At 38.4% G+C, this 23,861-nt stretch overlaps 1 protein-coding gene across 1 annotated transcript; it reads left to right on the forward strand.

Moving 5' to 3' along the window:
- Positions 1–343: 343 nt before the first annotated feature.
- LOC113051414 (sal-like protein 1) lies at positions 344–14,163 on the forward strand. Its single transcript, XM_026215155.1, has 3 exons — positions 344–1,336; positions 7,740–11,140; positions 12,581–14,163. The coding sequence occupies exons 1-3, from the start codon at positions 1,264–1,266 to the stop codon at positions 13,019–13,021; spliced, it is 3,915 nt and encodes a 1,304-aa protein (XP_026070940.1). The 5' UTR covers positions 344–1,263; the 3' UTR covers positions 13,022–14,163.
- The last annotated feature ends 9,698 nt before the right edge of the window (positions 14,164–23,861 follow it).

Raw genomic sequence — 23,861 nt, forward strand, 5'->3', positions numbered from 1 at the left:
AGAAGAACAAACTGTTTAAAGAGAGTTCGTTATTTATCCAGCTTAAATCGATTCTTGAATATACTTGTTTCCAAAGAAAACAAGTATATTTCTTGATGATCTCCAGACTTTTCGATTTTGTGCGACTCCTGACGTTTCAGCACTAAATAGTTATTGGATGAGGACTGTCTTCTCAGTCACCGCCTCGAAAGATAAAACAAGCCAAAAAAAAAAAATGTTTTGCTAAATTATTTTCAAACAGGCTAGATGGGACGCATTCGCACGGTCGAGACAGTTCGATGTGAGGCACGAGCGCTTCCCCTGTCTCTCAGTCGCGCGGTGAGAGAGTGGGAAGGAGAGGTGGGTGAGAGACTGAGAGGGACAGAGAGCGCGAGTTATGATAGAACAGAGCACTGACCAATAGGATAACAGAGGGGTGGGGCTGAGGATTTCTCACCGTTCTGCATGGGCCCTTAAAGTTTGTTTGTTCGCTGAATGCGGCGTGTGATGAAAACGTGTTACTGATCCCGTTCGGCAATAATCAGATGATTCTGATTTGGGACATCTGATACATTCTTTGGACTCTCGAGACGCCAATAGTTGCCATTACGCACGAAACTCCGTTGACCGAGCTACTTTGAACATCGCTGCCTTGAGGAAAGAGCGACTTGGTTAGAAACGGTGCGCGTGCAATCATCCAGGGGCTGAATTACAACAACTCTAATGCCAATCACAAACGAGGATACACAATACGCTCTGAAACGTCAAGCTACGGGAAATGCTTTGGAAGACCTTTGGCGGAGAGTTTGGCTATCCGGACACTTTTTGGTGAATTGCAACTTTTGAGCACCAGTTTGATGCCCAGGAAGCTCAAAAGATACGGTTGGTCTTTCGAAAGAGAAATTGACATTCCTGTAGTGGCCAAGTTAAGCTCCAACGTAGCCACCAGATGGTTGCTAAGAAGGGTTAAACTGTATCTAAAGGGAGTAGGAAAATCCAGCCTTTCTTCCACACGGATCAACTCATTGGGTGGGAGCAGCAAGAGAGACAAGAGTCCCCAGCAAATCAACGGCTAATTGATTAAAGAGACTTCGTTTGAATAGGGGGCTGGCAAGGTGCCAATCGCCTTTCAGAGGACCCCCTCCACCCCCTCCCATGATTAATCGCGAGGCATTATTGATAATCATAACAGGACACATGCGCGGTGGATGGGCTCGATTTTAGTAATTTTGAGCAGATTTGATAGTATTTTTTTATTCTTTCGTGGCTGATGCGTGAGGCAGCATGTCGCGGAGGAAACAAGCGAAGCCGCAGCATTTCCAGTCCGACTCGCAGCCGGTCCTAACCGAGCACAATGGTGAGTGCAAGCCCTTATTACACACGTAAACTCGCGCTGCACTTTTTACCAAAAGGGATTTCTAACTTTATTTATTTTTATTTTTATTATTATTATTATTTATTTTATTTTTTTTTTATTTACCTATTTAGAGTGACATTCCAATGTTTTTTTAATATCAGACAAGGAATTAATACTGGTAATCTCCCTTTATATTTTTAGCTACTGGAGGGACTAGCTGTAGCCCACCGTTGAAAAGTTTTAGACTACTCGAAACTATCACTTTGCGCTAAAACGAAAACACGTTTCATTTAGGACTGTGTGATTCTTCTAAGAATCCCTTTATACCATTCTTAAGGTTTTAGTTTTAAGTTCTCGAGTTGACTTATGAAAGAAAGTAGCATAATATAGACCCAGGTGAAGTTCGCGTTTCATTTTATTTAGTAAAGATTTGACACAGTTCCTCAGTATTTATATGTGAAAGTTAAAGAATTAGATTTGTTCTGGGCCGTTTAAGTTGCCCACACAAGTGGGGTTTCGCTTGGTTTCAGCCTTTCCCTCCCTCCTCCCCTCTTCTCTGGGATATTGCATCTCTAGACTTCAGCAGCACCAAACAGACTTTAACAATATGAAACGATTATTTTTCTTCGATTCTCTGTATAGTTTTACATCACATCTCAGTGACCAGCTGTGCACATCACACTCCTTTATCGAAAGTTATGTCATGCGATCTTAAATGTGGTTGAGACGTTGGCGAAACTTATTTTCTTAAAAATATTCTCCCCCAGTATTTCTAGTTTTGTATGAAACTATGGGATAGGTGATGAGTAAGCACATTCAGACTGAAGGATACAGTCACGGGCGATCGGATAACCAAATCACATTATCTCATGTAGCCTAATCGAGCTTTTCCATTAAGACTTCACACTTGTAGCCTAATTTAAACTCTTTTTGCGTCATATTATTTTTTGCTATACCTCCTTATACATTAGAGGGGTATCGAAAACTTGCACCAATATGTAATCTCGTTCGTTACATTTTAATTGAGTTTTAAAATAAGTTTTATGATCAAGAGCCGACTTGCTAGTAGCCCGTGCCATACTGCTCGACACACACTGTCCCACGCTGTGACCAAACTAATCTTTCATACAGCTCCTTGGCAGCTTTTAAAACGTACATTTACTACACACAGCTATTACGCGTTTTCGTACTACAAATAATCGTTCAAAATATTATTAAATAGGCTATAGACCTATTATAAAAGTATTATTTTCTTTGAACATTTAAAATAACAATAGCCTATAACAAGCCTAATCGTAGCCTATGAATTATTTATTTTATTTTATTTTTTGTTCTAATACTCTCGTACTAAATGTAGTCTTTTATGATTTCATAGTTTTTAGTGTTATATCTGTTTCTGAAATCAGGCAGACAGTGACTTCAGGTTTTGCAACAGCCTACAAATTTAAAGCCTGTACTTGTTTTACCTACTTTTAGCTAAACTGCATTTATCAAAGGCCGTCTCACTCCCATCGAGCTATAAAAAGAATTCAAAGGGCACACTGAACATTCTGATCAGTAAAGTGTCTTACTTGAACCGTTTTAAAACGGAGTGTTTCGGGGGAACTGTCCTATCTCTTGCTTAGCTCAGCGTTTTGTAGGATATCATGTTTCTGGTTGCGTTGGGACCTTTGAAGAGGTAAGGATTTTGTTTCATTTCAAAACTAGGCTACATCCAAATAATTTTGTTCAATTTTATTTGTATTCAGGTTTTGGTTAAATCTGTTGTAGATATTCCGTTGTGGAACATGTGACGAATTAACAGAAGTGACCTACTTATACCGTTAATGCAAAAATGAAAAATTAGTAGTCTATAGAAATATAGCACGCCGTTATATTAATGACCGTTCTATGACAATCTTTAGGTAAAATATATAAAGAATCTGGCATATCACGACTATTAGCTCTCTAATATTACAGTAAACAGCAACGTTGTTTTACGCTCCTTTTCTTCACTTTAAATCTATTTGATTTCTGAGGTTATAAATAAAATAAAACTAAACTGTTTTTCATTAGATCATGGGCTGCTATAGGCACCAGTTGCTTTTAGATGTAGGCTAACAATTTTAATTTCAAAGGCGTTCCTTAAACTTCCAATATGTGTATGTTTGCTTATAAGAAAAATATATCAGTGGTAATCGTTAAAGCGTAAGATTTTTTTTTCTTTTCTTGTTGTTGTAGGCTATTTAAAAAAATAAAATAAATGTGTGTTGAGAGGCAAAACTAAGTACATCCCCTTATTTTAACATATATCTCTTTTCATTTGTAGCGAACGCAGATGTACAGAAATCAGAAATAACAGGCCCAGATTTACATAAGCAGTAATTTGGCGACTTATGTGCGAAGGGTATTCATAGGTGAATTTTATGTGATTTACTGCTAGAATAAAATAAAAATATTTTCAAAATCATGGCATTGCTGGATTTTCCCTTTTAAATTGAATAAAGAAGTGAATGGCAGTGTTTGTCAACCGCTGTCAGCTGACCGAGTTCACATTTTCACCAAATACAGCTCATTGAAAGCAAAGGCACAACCTGTATGCCAGAGTTCAGAAATACATTGCTGTCTTCATGGATTAAGCATTGCTTGGTAACTTTTTTTCCTTAACCTTTGGTGTAAACCAGGTCTTAATAATTACAGATAAACTTCATTGGTGTTTTCTCTCTTGAGAAAAACTCTAACTCTAAAACGCTGATTTTCTCCCTATGCTTTGCGGCCTTTGTGAGGTATTAGAAAGCAGTATTATGGCTAGACTGAGGTGAGGAGTCTGTCCCTGTTGGCCTGTCAATGAGGGTGGGATGTAGAGCTTTTTTAACCTTTGCCAGGCTTCCTCTGTGGGGAGGCGAGGAGAGATCAGGTCAGAGTGTGTTCATGTGTACCATGTCTCTGACCTCCACCATGCTGTGCTATAGCTAACCAAACAGGGACTCTTACTTTTTTTCTGGGATGGTGTGTGTGTGTGTGTGTGTGTGTGTGTGAGAGAGAGAGAGAGAGAGGGGGGGGGGGGGGTGATGTGGATTGAGATCAATGTGGCTGCTTTCCCCTTTCACCTCAGCAAATTTGCCACACACCCACCCAGAGAGATTGTCAGTGAGACACCCCCGCCCCCCAAAACACACACACAAGCATTGCAAACAACAAGGATTTTGTATCTTGTCATTTTGCCAGTGTTTATGTTGTGAAAGTTTTGGTAGTGGCTTTGTTGTCTGTGTTTTTTTTAATTATTATTATATTTTTTTTCTCTCTCTATAGTCCCCTCTTACAATTGTCCTTTTAAGAGCATGTCATAAGAATTGAGAATAAGGGCTAGGTGATCAGAAGAGAAGCCTTTCCCAGGCACACCATCTAGTGTTCAGTAGGAAGTTTTCTATGACTTGAGAGAGAAAGTGAGGGAGGGAAGCTAAGGGAAAGCAGGAAAGTTGAGGGTGGGTGGTAGATTGTAAGGGACACACAAGGAGGTTCTGAGTGAACGGTAACTCACTCTTCGGAGTCACAACTAGCAAGGCGCCTGCAGCTGAGAAAAGTAATGTAGACATTACAAATTATTCTCATGTATGTTTATCCTCTCTATTTTTCTAGCCATTCTTTTTTTTTTTCTTTTTTATCTACTAAAACACAAATTCATTCTCCTTTCTCTGTCTTGATTTACTTGAGATCAGATCTTTGACAAGCTCTGTAGCATGCTAATGATGACCCAAAGCCATCACGCTGTAAAGAACTGTTCTCATCAAAACTAGCTCTGCCTCACTAATCTACATCACAGCACACAGCCGTGCACGGTGTACAGTAGCTTTCACAAACTGGAGTCGTTTCTTGCTTTCCTTGTACTACGTATTGACACACATCTGGCTTTGTAAGCTGCCCATTGCACATTTTTATTTTGAGTATAATTCAAACTCTTTGATATTAATGTTCTTCAATTTGCGAAATGGGTTTTAAAATTCATTTCAATTGACTTATGTTGTTTGTTTGTTTTTTAAAGATGAAAGTAATTATTTAAAATGTTAATTTATTTGTTCAAATGCTATTCTATTTATTTTTGGGAACACATATGTATTTTATTTTATTTATTTGATTTGATTTGAACCAATGTTTACATGCAGAACAAAGCGTATGCTTTATTTTAAGGTCCGAAGTTGTGTCAAAATGTCTATTTGGACAGACATGTCAACAATCTATTTCATGGGATGATCGTCAAATCATTGTTTGGAAATTGATAGTTCAACTGTCAACATTTTAGAATATGTATTTTCTTAGAAAACAAGGTATCTTTTAATTATTATTTTTTTTAATTTACATTCGAATAGCCCACAGTGATGTAACTTTTGAATATGCATTTCCAAGGATAGAGTATCAACTTCTGACTTCTGTGCATAGCAATCCCCCCCCCCCCAAAAAAAAAAAAAAAACTAAACAAAAACAAAAACCTTTATTCCAAAGATATTTTCTATTCTTCATATTTTAGTCTCTTGCAGCACATATTTACCAAGGAAACTAGATATTTCTTTGTTTGTATTTTATTGTGTGACGAAGTGACTTAAATTTGACTAAAACCAAAAACAAAGGTCTTCAACGGGTTGCACTGAATAAATTTAAGTTGTTTCATTTCTGGAGTGAATTTTCATTACATTATATGACTGTAAATAAACAAGCGACTGTTAGTATGCAGTCGCTAATAATTATTATGAATACTAAATAATTATTATTACTATTAATATCAGTTATATACACATATATTTTGAAAACAAATTAATAACTTTTCCTAATAAGCAATGTGACGTGATTTAAACATCAATCGTTAAATTCTTCCCAAGTAATCTTTTTTCCTACCCCTCACTAAACTCACTTTTTCCGTTTCATTACCCTCTACTCGACAGACTTTTAATATTAAAAGTTTTTCATCAAAAAAGTCGACTTTTTCCCGTCTGGGCAACACATCGTTTGTGTGATACACGGCTTTACTGTCATGGCAACTTTAACATTATCTGATGTTCCAGCTCAGAGAGACACAGGGAGAAGATAATCCCTGAATTAAACAGGATCTGCTTTAGAGCCAGCCGTGATGAGCAGGCTGGGCCCTCACCCCTCTCCCCTGCTCTGACACTCCCATGCTGGGGAACAATGGGGAGCCATCCTGTCTCTCCACAGGGCTGGGACACACTTCTTGCAGGGGTTTCATTTGCAAATGAATCTCCACGATGATGAAAATGTTGAGAGCAAAGCCCCACAATGAGTGGGACTCATAGAGAATTGCAATTTGTAAATCAACTTGTATGTTAAACAGCATGATTTTGGAGGGACAAAAGAGAGGAGGTGGGATGAGAAAGAATGAGGAAACTGGAGAAAGGCCACAGCCCTCAAAGAAGGGAGGGAGTGAACAGAACCATTTTTCTCACTTTTTTTAGTGCTTATGGTTCATTTTCAAGAAGAGATTTCAACCTGTTCCACTGTTAAATTTAAATAAAAATCATCTCGTTTTCTGGAATGTGATATTATTACTGTACACTTAAACTTACACTTGTTTAATCAAGCAAATAGTTTCTTGCTTAGTCAAATCTTCAGTAATTGTTTACTTTTCTGTATTTATATGGATAAACAATCAAATGTTACAAATGTTCCTACTGACTGAACAATGATTTAGAATTCCAAATAATGTCATAAGATCATGAAATTACTTAATTCATGCTTAGCATGGTATGAGTAAATTTCTCTGCTCCTGTAGAGTGCCTAGCAATCTGAATGCCAATGGCTTACTTGTTCCTGTCAGATCCTGATTGCAGGCTGACTGGATACAAATTAGTTTAGTGACAGGGATAACCTGTCCAAGATGCCTGCAGTGGGTTGAAAATGAGCAAAGTTGACAGCAAATTGAAAGTCTAATAAGTCCTTCAAATGGTTGATTTGTGCCTAGTGGACATGTAGACATTGAGGAGTATGAAATATTGGAAATCAATGGCCCTCTATGAGATTTCATTAGGGCCCATTGTTCTCAGTTCATAGTATTTTTATGTTTTGATGGATTATCTGAAGAAAATGATTACCTAAGGTGGTTGAATTGATGGGACTTTGATACACATCTTCAAAGATCACGTTTAAGCAATATTGTAAAAGTGCTATTGATTTTGTCTCTTTTCTTATCTTATTTCATCATAGCTCTACATAGTGTGGAGGCTTTTTTCTTGGTGTTATTTGGTATTTGTTTATTTTTTCATGTTTTTTTTTTTACGTATGAAGGGGATAAGCAGTAAACTGATTAACAGAAGATTAACAACAAAAGAATTTGAACAGATAAAGCTGCTTCTTCAGATACAAAACGTTTCTAATCACTAATCCCCATGTTCGCCCCTCTTATTTTCCTCTGCAGGGGACACAAGGACCCACCCGGACGACTCCCCCTGTAAAGAATCGGGTGCCCATGTCTGCAGCAGATGTTGCGCAGAGTTCTTTGAACTATCGGATCTTGAGCAACACCAGAAGAATTGCACTAAGAATCAATTAGTTCTAATCGTGAATGAAAATCCAGTGTCTCCTTCCGGAACCTTCTCCCCAGGCTCCTCTCCTCATAATCCTGATGAGCAGATGAATGGTACAACTAATAACACAGATCAAGCAGAGTTGACTGACCCTTTGGAGCAGAACGTACTTGACAAAGAGGAGGCCATGGACACTGAGATGTCAGGAGTCTCTGCACCCCATAATGATGGGAGTGGACGTATTGCAGGTGGCAGCCCACTCAGTAGTGTTGGAAGCAGCCATGGAGCTCTGAGCAGCACTGGGTCCAATCTGGGGAACTCTGCCTCACTACCTCAGCTGGGTAACTTGACTGAGCTGGGCAATTTTTCCATGATCAACAGCAACGTCATTATTGAAAACCTACAAAGCACCAAAGTGGCTGTGGCTCAGTTTTCTCAAGAGACCAGAGCAGCAGGGGGGCAAAGGGTGGCTGTGCCAGCCCTCATGGAGCAGCTTCTGGCCCTACAGCAGCAGCAGATCCATCAGCTACAGCTCATAGAGCAGATTCGTCACCAGATTCTTCTGCTAGCCTCACAGTCACCTGAGCTCCAAACACCGCCTAATTCTTCCCCTGTGACTTTAGGTTCAGGCACTAGCCCACTAACCACTCTTAGTTCCCATTTATCTCAACAGTTGGCAGCTGCTGCAGGGTTAGCACAGAGCATAGCTAGCCAGTCTGCAAGCATTAGCAGTTTGAAACAGATGGCTAATGTTGTGCAGTTACCTCAGAACACTTCCAGTGTGGGAGAGTCATCTCAAAACCTTGGATCTTCAGGGCCAGTTACAGTTAATGCCCAACCTTCAGACAAAAGGCCAGGTAATGCAGGAAGCTTGCATCCACAGTTAGGAAATCCATCAATTGCAAAGTCATCCACACCAGCCTTTGCAATGGGAAGCCTTTTGAATCCTGTGGCTAATACCCTTCTACCTCAGTCCCCCCCAGGCATCCCAATATTTTCCAGTGCATTGCCCAGTGTCGGTACTACAGTTGAGGATCTCAACTCACTGGCTGCACTTGCTCAGCAAAGAAAAGGCAAGCCACCTAATGTCTCTTCTTTCGAACCGAAGAGTAGTTCTGAGGATACATTTTTCAAGCATAAGTGCAGGTTTTGTGGCAAGGTGTTTGGTAGTGACAGTGCTTTGCAGATTCACTTACGTTCTCACACAGGTGAGAGACCATACAAATGCAACATATGTGGCAACCGGTTTTCCACCCGTGGTAACTTGAAAGTTCATTTTCAGCGTCATAAAGAGAAGTATCCACACATTCAGATGAACCCATATCCTGTCCCAGAGCATCTAGACAATATTCCTACGAGTACTGGCATTCCCTATGGTATGTCTATGCCTCCTGAGAAGCCAGTAACTAGCTGGCTGGATACTAAACCTGTTCTGTCCACTCTGACATCTTCTGTTGGCATGTTACTTCCACCAACTATACCAAGCCTGCCTCCATTCATCAAGAAGGAAGATAATAACTCAGTGGCTATAAGCAGCCCTTCTCATTCTGCTAAAAGCGACTCAGGTCCTGCTGATGCACCCATGAAGAACACAGATAGTCTGTATGAAGAAGGTGAGAGCACAACCCTGCCTACCTCAAATGAAAAAGTTGAAGAAATCAACCGTTCATCTGGTTTAATGACAAACATGAGCTCTGCGGTAGAGGGTACCATTGAGTACACCACCTCCAACAGCCCCCCAATGGCCACTAACCCACTCATGCCCCTGATGTCAGAACAGTTCAAAGCTAAGTTTCCTTTTGGGGGTCTCCTTGATCCTCTCCAAGGTTCAGAAACATCTAAGCTTCAGCAACTCGTTGAGAACATTGACAGGAAAGTGACAGACCCTAATGAGTGTGTTATCTGCCACCGTGTTCTTAGTTGCCATAGTGCACTCAAAATGCACTACCGCACACACACCGGGGAGAGGCCTTTCAAATGTAAAGTGTGTGGTCGTGCCTTCACCACCAAGGGCAACCTCAAGACTCATTACAGTGTCCATCGAGCTATGCCGCCCCTGAGGGTCCAGCATTCTTGTCCTATTTGCCAGAAGAAGTTCACAAATGCTGTTGTACTTCAGCAGCACATTCGCATGCACATGGGTGGACAGATCCCTAACACCCCTCTTCCTGACAACTATCCAGAATCCATGGGATCAGATGCTGGTTCCTTTGATGAGAGAAACTTTGATGATCTTGACAACTTCTCTGATGATAACATGGAAGGAATCGAGGATGGACCAGACAGCAGCATTCCAGACACACCAAAGTCAGCTGACGCATCTCAAGACAGCCTCTGTTCATCCCCTACTCCACAAGAGTCTTTAATCATGGATAACCAGGAGAAGAGGGCCAACCAGGGAGCAGAAGATGAAGTGTACTTTGATCAAGGAAAATCAGTGGAGAACGGAGTAATGGAAGGAGATAGACTCACAAATGACTCCTCTTCACTTGGAGGTGACATAGAAAGCCAAAGTGCTGGAAGTCCAGCTGTCTCTGAATCTACCTTTTCCATGCAAGCTCCATCACCCTCTAATGGTACTATCCAACAGCAAAAGTCTCCTAGTCTGGAGGATCGGCAGCAGAGGGCATTGCTATTGGACCACATCAGTGCGGGTCTCATGCAGTCTCATTCTGTCAGTCCTGGAGCTCTGGATCTTACTTCAGTTAACTCATCAAAAGATCCTCTTAGTATGCTTTTCCCCTTCCGTGATCGAGGCACCTTGAAGAATACAGCATGTGACATCTGTGGGAAAACATTTGCCTGCCAGAGTGCCTTGGACATCCATTACCGAAGCCATACCAAAGAGAGACCATTCATTTGCACAGTATGCAACCGGGGCTTTTCCACAAGGGGGAACTTGAAGCAACATATGCTGACTCACCAGATGCGAGATTTGCCCTCCCAGCTCTTTGAACCCAACACCAGTCTTGCCTCCAGCCCAACTCCATCCCTTCTGTCTGTTGGACCTTTGTCCTCTATGATGAAGACTGAGGTCAACGGCTTTCTGCATGGTCTTCAACCTGAAGTAAAAGACTTGCCCTCCTCACTGGTGACCTCATCTGCTTCCACCTCTCCAGTACTTTCGACTGCCCCACCACGGAGGATGCCTAAGCAGCACTACTGTACCACTTGTGGGAAGACATTTTCCTCATCCAGTGCTCTGCAAATCCATGAGAGAACCCATACGGGAGAAAAGCCCTTTGCTTGCACTATCTGTGGACGAGCATTTACCACCAAAGGAAATCTCAAGGTAACTACTGGTTTATATAAAATGGAAATGAATTTGTCTGTTCTTATGAATTACATTATTTGACAATTTTACTTGACGTTATTTTGCTATTCATGTTTGTGAAAATCCAGCCAAAATAGGTAATGACTGTATAAAAACAAGTACTGATGAGGTAAAATTGCATTCCCTTGATTTACTATTTCGTTCATTTGTTTTATAAATTGTGCCCACGATTTACTAATTTGTTCCCTCGATATCGACTGAATGCAATAGTAAATTGAAGGAACGCAATAGTAATTATGTGCATGTTTTAGTACATGGAGGGAATGAATTAGTAAATCGTGCACACAATTTATTTATTTTTTCTTGCATGTCATGTGCGGTGCTCCGTTATATATATAGGAGGGTATACAGAAATAATAAAGAGGAAGTGGAAATGTTAGATCATCAAATTAATATGAATATTGGGCTGAAACCTGAGCTTGTAATTGGTGGAACATAGCCAGGAATGGTTCACTTAACAGGCTTTAAACACATTTAACAGCGGCATTCACCCTAAGAAGTGGTACGCTCAAAATCTTTACAGAATTTATCTCATGAAAAAATGTTTCTCTTTGATTGCAATGAATAAAAAGCCTAGCACACAGATAAACAGAATCCTGGGGGTTTTATATGGATATTTGATTGCACTAATTTGTATGAAACATGATTCACTATAGGCATAATTTTCAGGAAGAATTGAAATGGCAAACTATAAAAAAAATTCTGAGTAAATGAGTATGAACTCTTTTAGTGAAGTATAAAATGTAAAATTTATTTTAATGAGTCAGATTTCACTGCATAAAATATTGATTTTGTAAATGTACTATTTTGTGAAATAATTATAAATTAGCAATGCATTTAACACCATCAGTTTGAAAAGATTATCATATGAATGGGGAATGGGGATCACTTAATCATTTTAGAGCTTTGTAAACTGCAAAATTAGCAAAAGGATGTTCAAATACCAAGGTATACATTTTATACCTCATATGTTCAGTGCTACACTAAGGGTTGCAACAATTAAACAAGGTACTTTTTCCCCTGAATGTATTGCATGCTTCAAGGGTGAACTGGGGTCACCTGTCAGATACAATACTGTCCAGCACAATGAAAGTGGACAGTGCAATTTTCTCAGAACACACATCTACCAAAGGCCATTTGTTTCATATGCAGACCACCATTCTCAGTGAGTGAATGTTACAACATTTTAACCTTGTTTTAATAATTAGACAAATGCTGCTTCCAGTGGGCCTATTTAAATACTAATTGTTATACTACTTCTCTTTTTCCATTGCATCATCTTATGTGTTATACATTTTAATGTTTCCCATTTTTAAACATTGTAGCTCTCCTGATCGTTTGTTTTTATACTCTTTAATCCCTTTGCTTCCACTTCCTTATTTCTCTCTGTCTCACTAGGTGCATATGGGTACCCACATGTGGAACAGTGCTCCTGCACGACGTGGTCGCAGGCTTTCAATAGATGGTCCAATAGCTTTCCTTGGCACCAACCCAGTAAAGTTCCCTGAGCTCTTCCAAAAGGACCTAACTGGTAGGGCTGGAAACGGAGACCCAACAAGCTTTTGGAATCAGTATGCTGCTGCTTTCTCTAATGGCCTGGCCATGAAGACCAACGAGATCTCTGTAATCCAGAATGGAGGCCTGCCCCCTCCACTGTCAGGGAGTGTGGGCAATGGAGGCAGTTCTCCGATCGGAGGTTTGACAGGCAGCATGGAAAAGCTGCATAACTCTGAGCCCAATCCTTCTCTGGCTGGCCTAGAAAAAATGGCCAACACAGAGAATGGGACTCACTTCCGCTTCACACGCTTCATGGAGGACAAGGAGATAGTGACCAACTAGAGAATCATTTTTGTTGTGCTCATGAACAAACATACACTCTTTTAACTGGCACACACACACACACAAACATGCTCCCGTATATGCATCCACGAAAGAAAGAATGAAAAAAGAAAAAACTATCAGCATTTGCTTGCCATTGAGACTTTATGAAGAGGAGTTTGAAAAGAACTTGCTTTTTTGTACAATGTACAACATGTTATAGTTTTATGGAGCTTATTTATTAGTGATTATAACCTTGCTCGAAAAACCAAGTGAAAATATTAACAGTTACTTAGTTTTTATGCTATTTTCTGTTTTATCAACAGAGTGAATCTGTATGAGTGTTTAAAGTGTGCTTTTGAAACTTAGCTTTTCTTGGTAGAAGACTTCACCATGGCATTAAATTATTTTCTATCTCTAGTATGTGTTAACTAAACTTGATGTTCATGTAATTATTTAGAGCTTAAAAAGTGCAACGTAAGGCTGTAAATACTGTACACTTATCTGTGCTAGATGGTTTACAATCTGTGTAGAAACTTTCCTCTGAGAAATATCAACATTTCATAAATCCAGGGACATAGGTTAGTCCTTTTCTCTCTGTCTTGTAAGTTAAAAAGAACAAAAAAGTAAAAAAAAAAAAAAAAAAGGTTTTCACCTCAGCTGTTTATTTAGACCTTAGTATTTTCACTTTGCTTTTTACTACATTCAGTTCTCAATCTTTATTTGAGCTTATAGGATGAAAAGCATAAACGGTTATTAGATAACAACATGGAGAGGTCCACACGCTTACGAATGGGAGAGTGAAATGCCTTGTGTGGTCTTGAGGTGTTGCTTGTCTTTCAAACAGCTGCTAGGTACTAGCGTCTTTGTTTCACATATACTGCACTTCATGTGTTGACGCGCCTACGTATGTGGAGCAACAAATTCCTTTACAGCAATTGTACATAGTCTTACTCGAAGACAAGGTCCATCTCGGCAAGGGGACAGATGATGATAGGGTTTTTATAAATATTATATAAATATATATATATATATGGACTGTTTCATGCACTTTCTTGAAAAGTTGGAAGATCTTTTAGGGCCCAGTTTCTCTACAGTTTAATACCTACTAACAGCTACGATACTGTAATTCTTTACTAATCAAATACATCAGTTTTCCAAAAGAAAGTGTCCGTCTTGATGATTCATTTGTATTTTTATTTTTTTTGTTTGTTTGTTTCTTAACTATTTCAAACTATACGTATTTTTTCAAAATGTTGAGTTTGCCCAGTCGACAATCCTGGTTCTAGCTCCGGCAGAATTTATTTATTTATTATTATTTTTTGGCTGATGGACTATGGATTTCTTCTCTTGACAGAGTGCATTAAACGTGTGAAATGTTAATCCAAAGTCGGTTACATATTTAACTTCAACGTGTCAGACCGCGTCCGGCAGGATGCAAATGCAATTACAGAGCGCTTCATTAAAACACATGCAGCTCTGCTGTAAATCACATTTCTGAGTTCATCATTCTGGCGGTTGACAGGCTTCAGCATCTTTAATTAAACATTCGATCGTTTTAGAAGCCCCTTTCTTTCAGAGTTTGTACAGATGGATTGGTTCACCGTTACTGTCCCATTTGGAAAACGTTTCATGTCCGTTTTCTTTGAGTTATTAGGATTTTAGCTGAAAAAATATATGTATAGCCTATATATATATATATATATATATATATATATATATATATATATATATATATATATATATATATATATATATATATATATATATATAAATGTTTAATAGGCCTACCTGGAGACTGTAAATATATACATTTTATAATTATAAAAATATAAATTAGCCTAATTAAATTAATTTAGGCTGCACAAACACAATGTGGCATATATATATATATATATATATATATATATATATATATATATATATATATATATATATATATATATATATACACACACACACATATATACACCCACACACACACACACACACACATAAAGCGTTTAGGGGAATGTCACCGAGGCATAGCATAGGTGGATGTTAGTGGATAGTCTATTAAAATAAATAAATACATACAAATAATAACTATCAATCTATCACCGTTTAAAATAAAATATATGTCCTGCTTTTTCAGCAGCTGCATTTAATTTAACAGACCACTGCACTTCCTGAAACGCAAAATCTGTTAATTTGAGGCTTGCATCCTCTCGCCCCATGCCGCCTACTCCCCTGGTTTTATAGCTGGCTAAATTCCCCAATATTTACAAGATCGCGATGCTAAATGACCCTTGCAAACACTCCGAGAGCGGCAGAGGGTCCCCGCCCCTCTCAATCTGTGCTCACTCTTCTAGCGCCAGAGACGGTCAGGCGCTTTGTTTGAACACCTCGTCAGCTTCCGGAGTATTCAATGACAGACCGCGAGCAATTTATTGACAATATTGATACGAACCGCCTCTCAATTATGACGTTTGTCATCGGTATTTGAAATCAGAGTTATTAGATTTACAACCGTGAAACTTTGCAAGAGGACAAATGCAGTTCTTAATAATTTATATTATGTATTTATTTTTGTCAAATCTATTTATCGACTAAAGCCAATAGGCTAGACTACTATAATTTAATTTTAACGTAAACCTAATTATGAAAACCTAATTGTTTCACATTTTTCTTTTATCTTTTTGGCAGTGTTTAATATCGTTGAACATTATTAACGTTTTATGTATGTTTATGTGTTTTTCATGTCTATACAGAAGAATAAGAAAAAATATCAGATATTGCATAATTGCAGTTTAAGAGAGCGATGAGACAGCTATTTTATTTTACTTCTTTTTTTTTTCTTCTTTTTTTAGCCTGTTATTTGAAGATGATGATGACGATGATGATGATGATCACTGATGGCTTGATATGTGATCAATCAAAAAAAACAAACAAACAAACAAAAAAACAACAACAACAACAAACCGGATTGTTCCAATCCAGTTCTCATTCAAATGTGATTTTTCTACTTTAAACCCCCCTTTTCATTTTTTTTCCTTTTAAAAAAAGAACAAATAACACAATTAATAAATAGAAAATTTAAAGAGATGTACTAAACACAGATAAATATTAATCTTTCATATGTCTTTAGTTCAGTGAAGTTCTTATTATGAGTTTGAATTGTTACACTACAAATCAATTAAATGTTTATTATTATTATTATTATTATTATTATTATTATTATTATTATTATTATTATTCAATGCAGTCAGTCATCCTCTTATTTATACCAACTCAAAACATATGGGTGTCTAATAGTCTGATTTAAACTGAAATTGAACATTATCTGAAATAGTTTTTTTATGAAGCAGACAATTTTATATATAATAAAGTATTTATAAAATAAATAATTTAAGTATAGCAATAAATTATTTATTTAAAACACATGCACACACTGAATGAGCTATGAACAATCCATGAGAGATACTATGTGTGTGTCTGTGTATATGTATGTATTAAAGAATGAGAAAGTGAGAAATTGTCTACACCTAACCAAAATGAGAGCAGGGAATAAAATAATTAAATAATAATAAGAATAAGAATAATGACACCCCTTACCTCCTGCCTTGCAGTGCAAAAAAAAATGAATAAATAAATAAAAACATTTGTGACATTTTACGTTTTCTGGCAGTGCATTTTTAAAAACACACAAAGATGAAGGAACTGAGTGCACCTTTGGGTTTCTCATGTTTTATTGTCGTTTGATCAGTGTTAAGTGTACTCTAGTATTTATGCTCATGCTTCAGAGTATATTGATCAGTTTAATTGGCTTTTATGGTACAGGTCGTATGTCGTATGTAATGCATCTAGGCCACTTTATGTTAGGTTAACTGTAATATTTGTATTGGTTAACAATATATTATGTGTAGATCAGTCTATGAGAATATGCAATTTATTGTATTACATTTAATAATAGTGGTAGGATGAGGAAGAGAACCAGACTGTAATGAGGCTTTCCAAACCTCAGGTTGACTGATTATATGTGGATTTATCTTGTGAAGAAGACACAGTCTCAGAAATGACTGATGTAATAAGAGATTGTATTGAATTCTATTCACTGTTTTGTTTTTGCAATTGAGTTGCAGTGTGTACAGTTATGGAGGTGTGGTGTGAATGAGTGAATAATAAGGAAGGGGGCTGCTGTTTCAGTTTATCAAAGAGGAAGGTTATGAGATCTGACAGGATTCAGCACTGTGTATGAGCCTCGGGGACAGAGTGTGCGATCTCTTCACGTAACGGACCCACCTCTGCTCTGTATTGTCTGTACTGGCTTTAGCCCCGAGGGTTGGCTGTGACTCCCTGCTGTGATTTTCGTCTACGCAGGGGAGATCAAAGACACATTTGGGACAATTGAATTGCTGCTCGACCGAGCCACTACTCAGCCCCACACCTGCCAACCTGTCAAACACTCCCAGGTGTCAGGCGAGTGTGACAGTAGCGGGCCGTGTAGGAGCAAAGGATACGATTAGGGAAATTAGTGATGTCTTTTGTGTCCTCATGGATCCACTGCTCATTTTGTTTTTCATCTGTTTGTTGTCTGTTATTAGTGTTCATCCTTACTTCTCCAGCATTTTCTCCCTTTTTCTTAACTCCCTCCTGACCTGTTCTCATGGTTCCTGATTTCCTGAGGAGAGAGCCTCATGTACACAGACATGTACACAGCTGGCTGAAAGAGGACCTCTAGATTGAAAGAGCAAACATGGAGGAAGATTTCTCAGCCTGTCTTTGTGTGTTTGTGTTATCATGGCAGAGTAATCAAAGCCAACACGTGCCATCTTTACACTGCAAGAACAGCACAGAAGCTGCATCTCAAGCAGCATACAATAAAAAGATAAATTCACACATATTGTTTAAAGCTGCATAAATTAAGAAGAAATGCATTTAGACTGAATTTAACAATTATGTTAACATATTTTAAATAAATAAAGGCTATATTAACTTTCATGTCTCAACAATAAAAGAGGTTTAAGGCTGCTCTTATGATGCAATTAATTTTTTTATTATATTTAGTAAATGTCAATCAAAATGAAATGGATGCATTTTCAAAATAGAAAAAAAAGTGTTTGAGGTAGCAAACAGGCTGCAGAATTGAATATGAATGTTTTTTTTTTCAATAAACTTTATTGTATCAAATTCAAATCATAATAATAATAATAATAATAATGAAAAAATAAATAAATCATAAATTGAAAGGGACCAATTATTGAACCCTGAGTCTTGCACAACTCTCATTTTAGTACAGCTTGTATGCAGCCTGGCATCTTAAGTCAGAATGCGGAGCAGGTGTGAAGTCACCTATGAAAAAATTTCAGTCAACAAGTACAGCTTTCGCAATAGGGCTCTGTCTTCTGCTCGGTCTGGCCACAGGTTCAATCTACACGGTTTCCTGAGGTGGGACAGGGGCCTGGCTGTGGTCCAGGTGTGCAAGTCATTTATCTGTCCACTCCTTCGGCTTTTCTCCTGGCGTAGAGCGACACACACACACAGATATTGTATTACATCTCCCATTGTCCCTAGACAGACAGGTGGGACTCTCACTGTGGGGTCCTGAAAGCCAGGCGGCAGTAGGCAGACATTGGGTGCGTACTTTATCAGTGCACTCATGCCTGCAGAAGCCTCCCAACAGTACGAGGGGAGGGTGTACAGTAAGGTCTTGTCCCTCTCACAGAGCGATGGCTGTCTCAGGCTTGGGTTTATCATCACTGCTGAAATTGCTGGAAGTTCTTTTGTTGGGGCTTTATTGCAAGAGGGGTATTTAGCCTCATTCTGATGCTAATGCCTTACATTTTAGGGGCTCAGAGCTCCCTCTCCAAGTCTCAGGGCCGCAAGGGTGGTGACACTGTCCGTTATGAAAACAGTTCCCTCTATCTCTCCCTCCTTTCTTTTTCCCCTTGTGAATAAAAGAAGAGAAGGGCTGCATTTAGGCCATCTGTGCTTCCAGTGCTTGAGTGTAATTTAATGTGTAGGTCCATTTTAAGATGAAGCCCATGTACTCTTGTGTGGTTTGTCTGTAGAATGGAGCCCAGATCAGTTTCCTCTTCCTTTAAGAGCAGTGGGAGATTAAGTAGGTTGATTGTGTTCCTTTCACCATCCGAATAAGGGCTGGTAACCTTAGCCCGTACTGTCTGCCTGTCTCAAAGACAGGTAGATGCTCCCTCCTCCATTAATGTCATCCTGTAGATTACGTTTCCTCATCGTCAAAGTGTCTTAAGATGCACTGTAAGGACACACATTCCTTACCTATCCTTCCAATAACTGTACGATGACAACGAAGGAGCTGTTTTCAGAAAGAAGAGAAAATGACATATGCTAGTGGTAGGCACATATAAATGTATGCATTTCTATACACTGTGATCAGCCTCATCGATTGTGGTATGCAGTCATTTAAGTAGCTCAGGTATACATAAAACTATTCTTCCTTGCCTACTTTTATTGAGTCCCATCTTCTATTTGGTTCACTCATGAGTTCTGTTATTTGAGATATTGTATATTAGGATAAACAATTATGAGCAAGGATAGGATATACAATTATAAAAATCAAATATATTATTTGATTTTGTTTTTGACAAAAAAGATAAGGTTACCAAATATACAGTTCAAACATTTATAATAATAATAAATGGAAATCGATTATACTAAATGATTATAAGTATATTTTTGATTGCTAATAGCAGAGAACAGTTTGGTATAATCTTTCCGTTATTAAAGTGTTTAATTATGCTGTAAATTGCCTTAACCTGCTTTCTGTATTATAAAATAAATCGTATTTTATATTTATCATATGAACAGTATTCTGTACATTTAGAAACAGCGCTTTTTTGTCTCTTTTTCTCTTTTTCTTACTGCACGGCTAGTACTTGGATACACAGCTAATTTTTTTAACCTTTCTTGTGCTATTATCAATTTCTAAATCACTTTCCATAAAAGCTGCTGATAAATGAATAAATGTAATTCATGTAAATGTATTTTATTAATTTGCATTTTTTTCTATCACACTTTTGTTCATTTCAGTCTTGTTTTCTCTCTGCATTTCCCCCATAATCCATCTCTTTTTTTCTCCATCGTCTCCAGTGTGGTCTCAGGAGTAACGGCTGAGTTTTAATATTAACCTGTTGTGATGAGGGCTTGTCAGCATGAATATGTATGCGTGTACTCTAAATGGATACTGAGCTCTCTCAGTCACCTCTGAATGGTGGGAACAGAGATACAGACCCTGATAGGACTTATAAGAGTCTCTCGCAGGAGCCATTAAGTTTCCAGTGTTGTTTTATGGGCCTGGAAAAAAACCTGTAAACATTCATACTGATATCAGTGGTTCTTTACAGTGTAACTCGATCGCCCCCTCCAAAGCTCTGTGTTTTACCGACTGAGATTCACTGGTTGTTAGGGTGACTGACCCAAATATGTTTGGACCTTTGATCCAAGTCTTGCTAAAATGAGAAATGCATGCCTCAAAAAGATGTTATTCTCTCAGACCAGACGTGACCATGGCATCTGACATGAATGACAAATATCCTGTCTAACAGGTTAATGTTTAATTGCCTAAAGCCTAGTTTTAACAGTTCTAAATTAGCCCCAAAGAGACTTTCTATTTTTATTATATATATATATATATATATATATATATATATATATGTGTGTGTGTGTGTGTGTGTGTGTGTGTGTGTGTGTGTGTGTGTGTGTGTGTGTGTGTGTGTGTGTGTGTGTGTGTGTGTGTGTGTGTGTGTGTGTGTGTGTGTGTGTGTGTGTGTGTGTGTATTTATGTATGTATGTATGTATTTTCACTTTGAGATATTGTGTTCTGCAAGTGATTGAAAAAAAGGATAGAATTCTAGATAGATGTATGTTACCAATAAAGTAGAGTATGCCTTTATAATGTAAAGTATTTAAGCATTTAATGCAAAGTATCATGAAGAGAGAGGAAATATCAATGAATAACCAGAATTAAAGGGATGGTTTACTTATGCTTGTTCCCAGTGTACTTTTAATTTCTGCGTCTACAGCACAAAACATTTACTTACCAATAGAAACAGAGTCCAGCCTTTAGTTTAAAACCTCTTAGAGGTCTTTGGATTTTTTATTAGATAATCGATATGACCATATTAAAACAACAGAGTAAACTTAGTGATTCTCATATACTTCATTATTGCAGCCATTTGACCGGGCAGCATATTTGAGCAAACTGCACGTCACAGACCATCAATATGGCTCTAATCATGGTTAGTTATAGCTGTACTATAATGGCCAAGCCTCCTGTGGTCACTGGTCCACTGTATGATTGCTCCATGTATATGTGTGTGCTGCGCAAACTAGTGGAAAGAGAATGGGATGCTCAGCATTTGCACTAACAATTTGATTATGTTGTTGAATTACTGTAATATAGATCTGCTGAGGCATTCATTTCACCGTATGAAGAGAGAGAGAGAGACAGTCTGCGGTATGTGGATACCGTAAGTGTGTTTGTTGTGGTATCTGTGTGTTTTTCTTTTTCTTTTTTTTATCACTGTTTATTTAGTTTGCTGTGTGGGTGTCAGTGTTCCTCTGAGAGATTTGCTGTGAAATACAACCCTTTAGCTGTCATTACTATGAAAACAATTCTGATAGCCTGGAAATGATAATGCTATTTTGTCTAAGAACATTGTGCTGTGGATGGCAAGACTTATGCAGCCTGTGCCACTTTGACTCAAACAATGATAAAAACATCTCATTTCATTTTCACTTTACAGAATATTCGATGCCTGTGATCTTCAGCAGTTTGTGACTCATTCAGTAATGCAGGACTTGTATCTTTACAGCGCTATATTTCGGTCCAGTCGCTTCCATTCAGCAGCAGTGCGGACACAAGACAGGTGTCATCTTCCCTGACCATGGAGGCAGCTAGGCCTAACCCAGGTAAGATTATCCTCTCTCCTCACCGCATAACTCAAATCAGTCAGCGCTATCACCCAGCTCCACGAGGAGCCATGTCATGAAACTCAACACACGAACATGTGACACTTACACCCGTAAAACATCTCCGATATTTAATATTCAACGGCCGGTGTTATTTACATCTCACTCAGTGATGGACGATCAGTCTCAAACTGGAGTTAACTGCAATTCACAATAATCGCTTTTACATATCTGAGGAGTTTCTCAGGTGGTCCATTCTAATTTGATAGGGTCTTTAAAAAGTACAGTTGTCTTGAGACACTTCAAAACATATTGTCTTTTTGTTTTAGATTATATATTAATGTAACTCTACCCTGACTTCTACATTTCTGTAACATAACCCCTTAGTGATGTCAGATGGCAGTGATTAAATATGGATGGAGATTACATTTTCCTACAGGGAGAGAAAGACAGAGACGGGGAGAGGGAGAGATAGAAAGGAAGTAAGTTTTATTTCTTTTCTTTTTTTAACAACCACCCCACTCGGTCAGATTGAGAAATCTCAGAGGTCCTGTCAGTGTCACCTGCATTCAGAACTAATTGACTTAAAATCAGCTCTACCTCCCAAGCTTTAATGAGTGTTAAATTAATGAAAGGATTCCATCCCATCCTCAACCCCCTCCCTCTCTTTCTCTAATTCTCTCTCTTTCCGCTCTGTTTTTGCATGACAACATTTTCAGATTGCGCTCTGAGACGGATCAGTCCCTTGTTGGCAGTAATTGGGTGCTGGCCTGGGTTAATGCGCTCACCACCATTAATGAAAACGTTAGGCTGTAAGTGGGACTGTATGAAACGGAGAACGTTCTCAATAGCTCCCAAACAGTCACCAGGGGCCATTCTGCAGCAGGCCAGGCCCAGCTTTTATTGGAGTGAAGTGAAGCATGAATTCTGTGAGGGAAAGATGGAGCCAGTTATATTCAAAGCTGTAAGCCAGACAGCTGAATGAAATAACCTTCTTTTTTGAGATAAAGAGAATCTCTTGGGTAAGTCAGGTGAATAAAGGCCCACACAGAAAGTAAAAATACAATGAAAGACACACACACGCGCACACACACACACACACACACACACACACACACACACACACGCACACATGTTTGTTTTTGTGAAAAGTGGGGACATCCCATAGGCGTAATGGTTTCTATACTGTACAAACTGTATTTTATATCGCCTTTCACCAACCCTACCCCTAAACCTAACCCTCACAGGAAACTCTGTGCATTTTTTACTTTCTCAAAAAAACTCATTCTGTATGATTTATAAGCGTTTTGAAAAATGGGGACATGGGTTATGTCCCATAAGTCACCCTCTCCTTGTAATACCTGTGTCATACCCATGTCATTATACAGAGTTGTGTCCTGATATGTCACAAAAACATGCCCCCCCCCCCCCCCACACACACACAAACACACACACACACACTATCTAAACATACAAACTTCTGTGAAATCATATAGATCCTGTGATAGACTATATAAAGTTATTTCCAATAAATACATTTCTTCAGAGTTTCATTGTCATTTGGCTGGGCTTCCACTTTTGGTGGCATGAAAACTAGAAGTACACTAGAACTACCATAGTATACGCAATCTCTCATACTGAGACTCCACAAGAAAATACGCCAGCTTCTTTCTGGATTAATCACAACAAAAGCAGGTACAGAAAGGGAGGAAAAGAGAGTAAATTAAGCAACTCTCACTGAATGATGTCATGAATATATTTAGGGGATTTGCTTTTAAAACTATGACATGTATTTCAATGAATGCACATACATTTCAAGACATTTGAGATATGTATTGCTTTATTTTTTATTGCCATTGCAATGTCAAAACAATGATTTTTTTTAATAATCTATCCTCAGAAAATGTAAATAGATTTTATCAAGCACCGTACT

Source organism: Carassius auratus, chromosome 32, assembly GCF_003368295.1.
Source record: "Carassius auratus strain Wakin chromosome 32, ASM336829v1, whole genome shotgun sequence".
Taxonomy (NCBI): Eukaryota; Metazoa; Chordata; class Actinopteri; order Cypriniformes; family Cyprinidae; genus Carassius; species Carassius auratus.